This window comes from Gadus chalcogrammus, chromosome 2, assembly GCF_026213295.1.
Source record: "Gadus chalcogrammus isolate NIFS_2021 chromosome 2, NIFS_Gcha_1.0, whole genome shotgun sequence".
Classification (NCBI taxonomy): domain Eukaryota; kingdom Metazoa; phylum Chordata; class Actinopteri; order Gadiformes; family Gadidae; genus Gadus; species Gadus chalcogrammus.
Genome location: NC_079413.1, coordinates 3,701,513 through 3,714,096, shown reverse-complemented (window position 1 = coordinate 3,714,096; position 12,584 = coordinate 3,701,513). Strand labels below are relative to the sequence as shown.

Below are 12,584 nucleotides of genomic sequence, written 5' to 3'. Positions count from 1 at the left end.
CTGTGTAATTCTAACCTTAACAAACAATGAATGGAATTTAGATTGATAGGAAAGGCATGCCCACTGACACTGACGTGTCAGAAAACTGTTTATAATGGCACAAATTCCTAATCTAGAAAAATCCCCGTACTTGGCATCTGGTCCAGTTATCGTCACTTGGACGTGTTTTCACCGCACCTTCCTCTCTCTCTCTTCCCTTAAGGTGCTGTGGCTAAACCAGTGGATCCGTGGGGAACCAACCCTTCCGTTCCCCCCATGAAGGGCAGCGATCCCTGGGGAACAAACCAGCCTCCGGACCCAGACCCCTGGGGCTCAGCCTCTGTGCGGCCCAAGACCGCTAACGCAGGTAAACCAACCATCCCTATGTTGAGTTTCTTATAAGGAATTATACCTGTAAGAAATAGTCCCCCCCTGAAGATACCGGTGAGGAACATCCAGGGTAAAATGTCCACTTTTTCCATGTATGGACATGAGAGGAAAACTCATGCTTCCATATTTTGGAAATGCAGGATATCCAACCTGTAAAGTTCATTGACACCCTTTAGGATAAACTGTGAAACTGGACTCAAGCGGGCCACTGGTGGAAATATACCACCATCTCGTGAACACATACACACACACATGCGCGCAAACGCCAAAGAAAAAGCCCTTAACTCTGAAGTTCAGCCAACCCAGACACCGATTCAAACATGCCAGTGGTTGCCATGGGGCCGCACTAGTTTCCACATCCATTCCCTGCCTTGTGTTTGTTTCCATGCGTCGTCATGTGGGAACCTGCTCTGCTTCAAATAGGCCTGTGTTGCATCTGTCTGTGTGTGTGTGTGTGTGTGTGTGTGTGTGTGTGTGTGTGTGTGTGTGTGTGTGTGTGTGTGTGTGTGTGTGTGTGTGTGTGTGTGTGTGTGTGTGTGTGTGTGTGTGTGTGTGTGTGTGTGTGTGTGTGTGTGTGTTCTTTCACGGTTCATCTACATTTGTGTGTGTGTTGTCTCCCTTCCAGGTAGCTTTGACCTGTTCAGTGCATCCAACGGTACGTCTAAGGAAGACTTCTCAGAGTTTGACAGCCTGCGCACCTCCTCCTCTGTCCCCACTGGTACTCACCCTGTCCGTCTGTCCGTCTGTCTGCCTGTCTGTATGTCTCCTGCTCTCACCTTGTCTACATCACACAGCGTGTTGTGTGTTCTTCTATGTGTGTGTCTGTGTGTCAACGTCCTGCAAATACAAAACGATACCAAAAAAAAAGTAGTGCACAATCTAAAAACAAATAATTGCAAATGGCCGTGACGGCTAGAAAGTAAAAGCCCCCATCCCACTTGTATTTTGAGTCAACCGTATTCGCAAAACCCTATGGTCTAGCCCTGTTATGCTCACAGGTAAAACAGTATCGATCAAAAGGGGAGAAAACGATTCAATAATGTGACATTAGGACATCTATTTTGAGATTGCAATGCGATTAGAAAAGATGCCATAAAAAGCCCATAATGATCTCCCAGAACCCCTCTTCTAGGAATCAGAAGGGGTTTATTCCTGAGAGTGGGACGAGGAGCGTTCCAACGTACTAAAACAGCACAGTTCATTCTCTGAACCTGGAATCCTCCATTGTGCTGTACATAATGTGCGTGCTTCAGGCCGGCGATCTCGAGGTTACGCATGCTTGGAGATGCATGTGTGAGGAATGCGACCTCCATCAACTCTTGGCCTCGTGCGATCCTCTCTGTCCTCAACCCCACTTTGTGTCCGGACGAATGGACGGAACATAATGGATATATTCAATGTGCAGAAATACCCATTGGCTGACTCAGTAGAACATGGTAAAGCTATTACAAATGGCAAGGCCACATAATCAAAATGTTTTTGCAGAACGTGTGGCACTAGCATTTTGTCAATGTTGTCGAATATCATAGGACCAGAGCAAATAGAAAAAATGTATGCTTCAAAGATTGTTTTTTTTGCCTCTGGTTCCGTTAAAGTCCGTAAAAGTGTTATGGTCAGGTCCGCTTTGATAGCATTCCTTTGTCCCCGTTCTGGGTTGTTGGGTTCTGTACGGATCAGATCGGGTTCTGAATCCCCCCCCTCTTCTTTCTTCTCACGCTCTGTCGGTCTTCCCTGGCTCTCCAGAGAGCGGTCGGTAACTGCTCTCCGGTGCCAACACGGTCTGATTTAAACCCTACTGAGTTACGGCGCTCTGTGGGGAAGGCTTTATTACTGGGCATCTGTTTGAACCTGGGGGGAGCGGGGAACAATACTGCTGGAACTGTCTGTCTGGTGTGTTTGGACAGTCCCGGGCTTTGGGGAAATAGGGGGTCTCTCACTTTGGGACTTTGGCCTCTGGTCAATGGAAATAACGTGGTAAGGTACTTCCACGGACCCAGGGCAAGGGAACACTTGTGACATGAAACCATTATTATTTATCGCTTTTGACAAGCATAACGAGCTACATCCATTGTGTGAAAACCTGATTCTGATAGAAACCGGATGGATAACTTCTAATCACGATCGAGTGGTCTTTATTTACTTCACATTATTTATTATGCTTCAGTTCTGCACATACTCCTTCCACAGTGTCTCAACTACACTGTGGGCCGAGAGCATCCTTTATAACATTATGTATTAGAGACAGGAAGCTTCAGGGTCTTAGTAATACAATATCATTATGATCTTTGCAAACCGATTAGATATGTAATCCGATTGTGTAAATATTGCAGTTCGGCATTACCATTTTTTTTTTTGTTGCTATTTTTCTGGAGCCTGAAGACGGAGGTTCCCCCAGACAGTGGTCCGCTGGCCCTGCTAAAGGCTGTTAAAGGCCCAGGTACCGCTGACAGACGTGCACTCATCCACTGCCTGGGTCTCGACCCCCCCAATGCGGCCGGTTTGGTGCCAACACGGTCTCCGCCTCCATACCGCCACTGCTGCTCACACAGTGAATGATTGAACCACATCGAGACGGCTCGTTTGTGCCTTGTGGTCATGGAGTTAGTACTCATTGTTGATTGGTCCCCCGTGTGGGCCCGTTAGGTATTTCCGCTGTCTGCGTGTTGCCTCACAGTCTACCTCCAAAGAGCCGTTTTAGTGCAGCCAATAATTACTCCAGTTGTGTGTGTATGTGTGTGTGTACATACGTATGTGTGTACACTGTATGCTTTTGCGGTTAGACGTTTCAGGGGCGCCATGGCAATAAACCAGACGTACCGTGGGCGACTTAAAAATGTGATCGACTGATAATAGAACTTGGCAAGCTTCTCGGCCAACATTTGTTGGGTGCGAAATAATTGTCGCCTCTCGCATTCATGGCCAGAGCTGACTCTTCTGTTTCAATTTCGCTTTCTTGTCGTCATTGTTGCGATCATGTGGGGAATCATGTAGTGATGATGATCACTGGTGACCAGTATGATGTGACGACACCCTGATGGGTATATCAAAACAACACCTCTCCATTTAGAAGACGTGTCCATCACCGGGGCTTGTGGATGGGTCCATACCTCTGCCATATATCTCTGTCGCTGTGTATTTACATCTTTATTTCCTTATCCATCTCTTGATCCTTCATAGGTCTGTCTTAACGTGGAAACATCGGTGTCTGCACTATCCTTTCTCCTGTTCTCTCCTTTTTTACGTAGATGGCTTGCTGCTGCATTGTACGCACTTAATCTACGTTGAACTTATTCATACTACTTAATTGTGTAACATCTGCAGTAGCTGCTAGCATTGCTTTACACGGGGAATTGGTTAGCCTAGCGATTGTTAGTACTTGCACTTGGCTCTATGAACATCTTTACTGTACTGACGGCGATATATTGTTTCACTTCTTATGCAAATGTACTTGTTGTAAGTCGCGTTGGATAAAAGCGTCTGCTAAATGTAAATGTATGCCGACGCATCATCTGAATGGCTCTGCTCTGTGATTGGCTCTGAGCTCCGTGAGACCTCACCGTACCCTACCGTCGTCCTCACCCCCCCCCCCCCCCCCCACTCTCTCTCTCCCTCCCTCCAGGGAACGGGGGTGTGGTCTCCTCCCTGCCCTCCCAGGGCAGCCTGGCCAGCAGCGGCAGCATGGATCTGTTTGACCCGCTGCCCTCCTCCCTGGGCCTCCACCCCACCAGGAAGACCCCCGAGTCCTTCCTGGGGCCCAACGCCGCGCTGGTCAACCTGGACTCCCTGGTCACCAAGCCGGCCCAGCCCGCGCCCATCGCCAACCCCTTCCTGGCCGCCTCTGGTAAGAGTGTGTGTGTGTGTGTGTGTGTGTGTGTGTGTGTGTGTGTGTGTGTGTGTGTGTGTGTGTGTGTGTGTGTGTGTGTGTGTGTGTGTGTGTGTGTGTGTGGACTTTGTTTAAAGGTGACACATCTGAAAATCGGCCTCTTATGACATAATAAGTGGGCGTCTCCACCTAGATGTATGACGGATAGATGAGCAACGTTTGCTACAGTCCACTGGGGAGGCTGGTAGACTGATCTATCCAGCACACATCCAGGTGGACACGGCCACTTGTGATGTCACAAGTGGCAGATTTTCAAAACGGCTTGTAACAGCTATTCACACTCACACCTGGTTGTATAATATGTCACCTTTTTAAAAGTGTGATGAACCTCAGTTGCATGCATGACCCGTTGAATTCATGATCAGCTCCCAGAACTATGGATTGATGAGTGTCTGTCGGGTGTGTCGGCCTTCATGGCCACCACTCTCAATTATCCAATCCCTCACATGATTAGGTAGGTTCAGAAAGACCCAAGCACATATACTGTACGCTCACACCAAAATGAACACCTCACACTCACCAATGGCGGACAGAGCTGTCCATTTGGCCGGGACAAACTAAAAGTTATGACCCTAGTTAGACGAAGTCAACCTGCCCGGCAGCCAATTGGGGGTCCCTCCCCCCCCCAAACTCACCTTAGAACGCTACGGCCCTCAGGTCCAGCTGGACAGACACCAAGTCTAGACTGAGCTGACCTTCACAACTGAAGTTTGGTTCTCTCCCCCGTGTCTCCCTTTCCTCTCCCTCTCTCTCCCCCCCCTCCCCCCCCTCCCCCCTCCAGCTGCAGCGGCCGCCCCGGTCCAGGCCAACCCCTTCCAGGTAGGCCAGCCCGCCCCGCCCACCCTCAACCAGATGCGGGTCAGCCCCATGCCCGCGGGCTTCGGGTCCCTGGCCGCCGACCCCATGCCGCTGACCTCCATGGGCCAGCCCGCCATCACCATGGTCCCCCTGGTCGGCATGGCCCCCGGGGGCCGCCCGGGGCCCGGCATGGGGATGGGCCCCGGCATGGGGATGTCCTTGCCCCAGCCGCTCATGTCCAACGTCATGCCCCCGCAGGCTGCCGCGCAGCCCCCCGGCACCACAAACCCTTTCCTGTTGTGAGTCGCCACCACCCCCCCCCCCCCCCCCCCCCCCCCCCCTCACTCTCCAATGAACCAAGGGGGGGCCCTCTTCCTCTTTGTATGACCCACACCCAGACAGCGCCTTCTCGCCAGCTGTCACCTTTTATGACACTCCCCCCCCCGGCCCCCGCGCCACCTCCGTCACCTCCACCACGCCCCACCCTCCTCCACCACGCCCCACCCTCCTCCACCACGCCCCACCCTCCTCCACCACGCCCCACCCTCCTCCACCACGCCCCACCCTCCTCCACCTCGCCCCACCCTCCTCCACCACGCCACCCCCCTCCCCCTCCCCTTTTGCTTAAAGCTGCCTCGCCCCCGTGCTGCGGGACTCGAGGGAGGGGGTGGTGCTGATGACCCCGGAGCCCGACTGTAGACGTAGACGGGGGGGGGGGGGGTTATGATGCAACCGGACGCTCTGTGCCCCCCCCCTCGACCGCCACCCTCATCTTCTCTCCTTCCCTCGGTGTCCTCCTCTTCCTCTTCTTACCACCTTTCCTTACGTCGCGTCGTTTGTTGCTTTTCTACCGAGTAGCGTAGGTTTCTATCCTACCGTACCGACACCGGGATCTCGTTTGGGTGGCGTCCCTTTTCCACCAGAGCTAAACTAACCCGTTCTCTCCTTCGGTTGGTTCCTGTACGGCCGCGTCGCTCGCTGCACCGTGTGCTACGCCACGCCGTGTGCTACGCCACGCCGTGTGCTACGCCACGCCGTGTGCTACGCCACGCCGTGTGCTACGCCACGCCGTGTGCTACGCCACGCCGTGTGCTACGCCACACCGTGTGCTACACCACGTTTGTATTTACATGTCAGGATTTTTTTTTTTTTACACCGTGTATATTCCGGCGGGTGTCTGTTGACACACACTGGAGTAGTAGATGAATGTGCGTCTGTGTGTGTGTGGCGCGTGCGTGCGCGTGCGTGTGTGTGATTGAAGTGCGGTTACTAAGCAGGGATTTTGCACACTTTTGCATTTGTTATTTTTTACGTTTTTGTTCCTCTCCCCTCTGTGACTCTCGGGGGCTCACCGTCGGATCCGGGCGGCGCTGACGGACGCAAACGCACCACTCTCTCTCTCTCTTTTTTTTTTTTTTTTTTTATCTACGGTACGGCGTGGCCACTGCTGTCCCCAGGCCGCCCCCCCTTAACGTCGTTCACATCCTACTACACAAACTTTGATCTTTTTGGGGGAAGTCGCCAGGAGGGAGGCGTTGAAACTATGGGTATGAGGTGTTACTAATGTGTTTTTGTTACCTAAAAAGTGTATGTATTTGTGTTTTCACGCATATACATGCGCACAAGCAAAGGATACTGTCTGCCCCTCATTCTAACACTGAACGATGCTTATGTGGGTCGTGTGGCTCTCACGTATGACGAAATAGACGCGTATGATGGAGGCATTGTGACTGCCTATGAACACACTGCGTAGACATGGGAAATGGGGTTATTTTATTTTTTCATTTAAGGGGTGAAAGGGAAGTGTGCGTGTATGTCTGCTTGTGCTTTATTGGGGGGGGGGGGCAAGGTAGCTACAGCAATCTGTATGTTTGAAAGTGTGTGTGTGTGTGTTTTGTGTCTGTATGTGCGTGTGTGTGCGACCAAACTTCAAGGGCCTATCTCGCTGAAGTGTGAGTAAAATATATTGGACAGAGATTTAGAGGGCATGTCGGCCCAAGCCCCAAGGGATTTACAGCATCACACCCTGCCAACAGTAGCCTGTCAACACACCCACACACATACGTGCACACACAAGCGCACACACATACACACAGGCATCAGGTTTGGAGGACTTGTCTATTAATGGCACCGGAGGGAATCCTTCAGCCAAGGCTGACCTGGCATTATGTATACAAGTGTTATATTTTTGTGCTCTTTGTTTTGTTTATTACTTTTTGTCCTATTTTACTCTCTAGATGTAAATCCACAGTCAAGACTTTAAACCATTTAGACGTACGAACTATGTCCCTGGCAGTTTTCGTTAAATTTCATATTTTGGGGGAATACTTCACCTGTTTTCATTAGAAGCACAGCACACTGTTACCAAAGTCCTGAGTGACGGAGATTTACTACAAGGGGTTGGTGGGAATTCTGGTCATATTTTGTGGACATGTAGCTTTATGGATTTCTGTTAACATAATTCATTGATCACACGAACACCACAAAGTACAGTTGATGTGTTTGGGGGGGGGGGTCATGTAAAATATATGGGGAGGGTTCATGTTTAATGTTGTGTGAAATTAGAAGCGTTTCCCACTAAAGTACAGAGGAAATATGGGCCCAGAGATGAGAGAACTTGCCCAGAGATGACCCTTGCACATAGATCCTCATTGTTTTGTCACTGTTGACCTTCCCTGTGCTCAATCCCACCCCGCAACCCCCCCTGTTGACATCACTGCCAATGATATTCTTCTTCGTGTCTAAGTGGACCCCGTTCGTTTTCATTCACTTTTGTTTTGACGTTGAGTTGGCGCCCTCCTCTGGTTCGTTGTGCTATGACAGCTGCGCGACGCAAAACCTTGGATCAAGTCGGTCCTTTATTTCTCTCAGGCTATGGGCGGTGGGGGGAAACTGTTTGTGATGTGGATGACAGTGATATGCAATGTTTGTTCTGAATGACGGGAGTAGGGATCCAACTTTACTCGCAGACCAGCAACACCTTTTTGATTCCAAACTAGATATATGCAACAACAAACAGACAAAAAATCTGAAAGATTTAAAAAATGATTTTTGAAAAGAAAGACGTGCTTGATTTGTGTTGCGCAAACGTTAAATTTAGCTAAGACGTTTATCGAGTACTGCTATGATATACAGATTAAATATCTCTAGCTAAGACGATGTCTCTTGTTACTTTCTCGCCGGCCTCATCGGTCAACTGCAGCGGTTGTGGGAACACTTTTGTCCCTGTCCCGGTGTGACTCCTTAAAACCAATTCAGATGTTGAATTACAAAAAACGAAGAAACACTCCCAAGAGAAAACAGCCCCAACCGTAGTGGTGGTGGAACGAGGCCGGTGGCCAGCGCCTCGGTGTTAACATGTATTCTATGCTTTTATCAAGAGGACTAACACGCGTCATGGACTGTCTTGTTTATATGCAGACCTGTTGTTCTTCCATGGTTCCGTCTGGTCTAGTTAACCTTTTCATAGTACCGGGAGGAGGCTGCTTGGTTTGTCGTTATTTTTCTTTGTCACTATAACTGTATAATATAATTTATCATTTGTACTATTGTAACATACTGTTCTTCTGTATACCGTTATTATTCTGTGTATTGGGTTTTTATTTTTAGTAGGAAAATCACCATGGTATTTTAACAGCATTTAAAATGAACTTAAAAAACGCAGCAATGGCCACGTGAACAAATATTACATCTGTAGCTGCATCGATTTAAAATGAAATAAACTATGTACTTCTCCAGCTCCGTAAAACCGTGTCACAAGTGATTTTGGCTCTTGAGTGCTTTCATCTACGTTGGCTTCGAAATCAAGCAAGATGGAACATCTATCATGTTGTAAGCGCTTAATACCATGCCTACGCGTCTGATTTTAACTACGAGTGATACCCAGGGCGCAGTTTAAATCCGGATTTGGAAATCCCATGTTTTGCTATCCAGGATAACCTGATCCATCTTACTTTTATGCCAGTTTTTAAAGCAGCATTGGATTGGATCACTGATCCAAATACCAAATTTTGGGATCTACAAAACAGAGTTCAAAGTTTTGAAAAACCCAAAGGGCAGGTTTGATCCAGATCAAATGTAAAATTGGATTACATGATCTGATTTTAGTTTGTAATCCCTCTTTTGCTTTGAAAAACCCAATTCCAACATTTGATCCAATCCGTTATCCCACTTGTTTACTTTTGAAAAACTGGGCCCCACAGTATTACAAGTATTGTATGAAAAGTAATTTGTTGCTCCAAACTGAATGGACACGTTCTTTGATCCATTATTTTGAGTCAATTATTTTTATGTTGTCAGTAACAGGTAATCCAATGAATGAAACGTGAACACAACTATTCTGAAGCAAAAATGACCATTTATTATAAAAATACAAAAAATATCCCAAAGGACGAAGGTTTCTTTATAGCTACCAAACAATCACATAAGCGCATAAACAAACAGAATTTCATTCATGATGCGTCTTAACATAAGACAGGGTTCGTGGGTATTCCTATACCCATGGTTTCGTATAATGCCATCTCTTTTCGTCAGTGTCAAAATCAAATCATATCTTGTACAAAATTATCAATAACAGGCAGCAAGTGAAGGAAATTCAGTTACAGTCTGTTGAGCAGAATCTCCCACTTTTGTCAATGCTACCGTCGTGTCCTCATATACAGGCTTTGTGTGGGGGGGCTACTCGTGTGGTCTCAAGCCGGTCGACGAGGCCTGGGACAGTGTGTTGGAGGGATCTGAAGGTGTACCGTCATAGCCCAGCTTCTTCATGTCCTTGGTCACGATGTGGAAGGTCAGCGTGACAAAGCCCTGGGAGCACACGCGTGTCACTGAAGACCCCCCCCAGGGAACAGATAGTTAGATATAAAAATAAATAAAGATTGATATAAAACATCTAATCACTATGTGAATTACGTTTTTATATTTGGGACAATATTCTTCCTCTCAACACCATCTTTTTTTGTTGTATTGATTAAATGTAAAATAAATGAACCCGCAATAAATTCAGTTAACATAGAATTGATGTCTATTTGTCTGGAATGTTTTTCCTAAACTGCACTTAATGATATTACTGTATCTTCCCTGGGCCTCTATATTACTCCACTTCTATTGGACAACGGTATATAATGTGCCAACTCAGCCCTCTACATGAGCTTCGAATGTGAGGAGGATGTACGTTAAAGACCCACCTTCTCTGCCCTCGCCCTGGGCCACCACCTTTGGGTCTGTGTACTCTGGCCGCCGGCCCATCAGCCAGCTGGATGAGACGGGACAAGGGCAGGGCCATTCACTCTCTTTTCCCTCAGTGCATAACCTTGCATTAGCCAATCACATCAGCCAACACTTTCAGCTTTAGCCCCACCCTCTCAACTGTCATTATGCTGAACACTCACACCTGCAACTCTCGCAACAACAAACCCTCAAACATGAAAATCACAAGCTGCAGAAACTTCTAGGGGCTAATAAAGAGTAAGATAGAGCTTCAAAATAGGATTATGTAGAAATGATGCATATTTTAATAGAGATGGTCTAGTCATTTAAAGTCATGTTACCGTGTTCAGCAGATGTTAATAATAATAATGCACTCTTACCTCGTGAATTTCTGAAGTCTTGATGTGGATTCAGGAACAAACATGGGAATTGTTTTTGTATGTCTGTGGAAAACAAACATGTCTATTTTTGTACCTCCTGTTTAAATAATAACGGGTATGAAAGCAAATGGAGGAGGTTAAAGGAGGGGAATCGAGCACAGCGATGCAGTGTTTTGGAGGTAGAGTCAAGACTGTGATGCACTCACTGTCCGGGCGAAAAGGGGACGTGTGTGGCGCCGTAGCCTCGGACAACATCATTGCCAAACGTGTCCGGGCCGTACACGCTCACCACGATCTGAGGCCCTGCAAAACACACACACACACACACCGTATAATACATGTGTAGAGACAGGCTGTTGTGAGAAAGACTATTTGCCTTAAAGGCTCTGTGCGGTCTATGCAATTGTCTTTTGGTATTAAGTGTATTGTTCTGTTGTGGTGTTGAGAAAATGTGTGTGTGTGTGCGGGTCTCACATCCAGATGGGTTGGTGCTCTTAAATGTAATTTCCAGTGGGAAGTTCCATATGAGTTTGTGAGGCGACAGTCTGCTTTTGGAGGTTATCTGAGAGATGCCTTCCTCTAGACCCTACAAAGAGTAACAACAGGGATACAATGACATCTCTGTAAATTGATTTGCAGACTCTTACCAAGATTCAGACTTGTTTAGGAGTTCGCTATTCGGAACACATTGGAAATCTTTGGAAGTAATTCAAGTGTTTTCCCCTTACATGAACAGGAGCTATGCAACTGAAACTCTGCAAGTCAATAGAAGCGGATTACGGAAAGCAAATGCTAACCCAGCAAACTCTCCCTCTGGACACACAATGATGACTTTGGACTTAAACAACTCGTCTGAATCAGGGTAAGAAAGCATACCCCAATTTAATAATCTGTATCCATTTGAAGCACATGCTGTACGTATAATGTATTTCCATGTCATTATTATCTTTTTGCTGCATTTGTTAATTTATTCAATACCGAGCATGAATTGCTCAAATTGTGTAAAGGTAACGTGTCCCACATTGACACGCTATATCCTACATGAGGTTTGTCTGGATCTGGGCACCTTAAAAACACCTGTCGTGTTATGTTATACCAGATGGACACCGTTTATTATCATAACGTTAAATCCGCCAGTAGAGCCACAACCACTTATAGTGGACAGCAGTGCACATACTCACCGAGGTAGGAGCCCAGTCGTGGCCGTACACGAAACAATATTTACAGTACAGGTCGTCGTACTCTGGAAACTGAAACAGGGACGGAGGGCAGACAGTAGGTTACTGTTAGAGACAGGTGGACAGACACACGGACAATAGACTTGGGGAGGGTGACTAGCTAACGTTAGCCATCTGACTAGTCCCTATCGGGTCTTACTCGGGTTCTTAATACTCACGTTGCCTCCCTCGATCTGCCCGTTGATCATGAGCAGGAACACCGATGGGTTGTTGGAAGCCATTAATGTTTCATGTATAGTTTTATATGGACGAGTACGTGGATAAAAACCTTTCTACTATTGCTATGTTGTAAGTTTGAGTTAGCATTAGCGCTGTAAGCCTACTTCGTTGCCAGGGTGACGCGTCCCCGACGGTACCTACGGCAAGCTGCGTAGTCCAAACCTAAAATGTTGACTTTAACTGTCGTGGGCTTTTCTGTCCACAAGGGGGCAGCAAAGCTTACATTTAATTCGCTAACTAACGTCATGCATAATTTGCCAGGAAATATAATGGTTGATACAGGGGGAGAATAGCACGATATAAGAGATATTACAACCAAATCAAATATATACATAAATATGTTTTTGTCTGCCATTTCTGGGCAGAATCCAAAGTACTTCATCTGAGCTGTTCTGATGTTAATTGTTTAAAAAAAACACTGATTCGTTCTAATTTTTAGAGCCTTATCTATTTACCCATTTCAGCCAGACTATAGAATGTAAAATGTTT

At 47.2% G+C, this 12,584-nt stretch overlaps 2 protein-coding genes across 7 annotated transcripts in view; one reads left to right on the top strand and one right to left on the bottom strand.

Annotated features, from left to right (window-relative positions):
- The window catches only part of epn2 (epsin 2), a 65,941-nt gene extending 60,588 nt beyond the window's left edge, over positions 1–5,353 (top strand). For 4 of the 6 annotated variants that reach the window (XM_056575441.1, XM_056575450.1, XM_056575426.1 and 1 more), the window contains 4 exons: positions 203–346; positions 995–1,087; positions 3,989–4,210; positions 5,034–5,353. In XM_056575441.1, the coding sequence (XP_056431416.1) occupies positions 203–346; positions 995–1,087; positions 3,989–4,210; positions 5,034–5,353 (779 nt within the window). The remainder of the gene's footprint in view (positions 1–202; positions 347–994; positions 1,088–3,988; positions 4,211–5,033) is intronic. The other 2 variants (XM_056575458.1, XM_056575464.1) reach the window with 2 other exon arrangements.
- A 4,027-nt stretch (positions 5,354–9,380) lies between these two features.
- Positions 9,381–12,233, bottom strand: b9d1 (B9 protein domain 1). The gene is made up of 7 exons (XM_056575840.1): positions 12,035–12,233; positions 11,820–11,888; positions 11,113–11,224; positions 10,845–10,941; positions 10,639–10,701; positions 10,237–10,304; positions 9,381–9,876 (listed from the first exon to the last, which is right to left on the bottom strand). The coding sequence occupies exons 1-7, from the start codon at positions 12,095–12,097 to the stop codon at positions 9,728–9,730; spliced, it is 621 nt and encodes a 206-aa protein (XP_056431815.1). The 5' UTR covers positions 12,098–12,233; the 3' UTR covers positions 9,381–9,727.
- Between the last annotated feature and the right edge of the window lie 351 nt (positions 12,234–12,584).

Bases quoted from the DNA above. Each gene is read 5' to 3' on its own strand.
- b9d1 (XM_056575840.1), bottom strand. From the start codon at position 12,097: ATGGCTTCCAACAACCCATCGGTGTTCCTGCTCATGATCAACGGGCAG. The intron at 11,889-12,034 runs GTGAGTATTAAG...TCCCTGTTTCAG, and splicing joins GGCAGATCGAGGGAGGCAAC to TTTCCAGAGTACGACGACCT. The intron at 10,305-10,638 runs GTAAGAGTGCAT...CGTCTCATCCAG, and splicing joins AGACTTCAGAAATTCACGAG to CTGGCTGATGGGCCGGCGGC.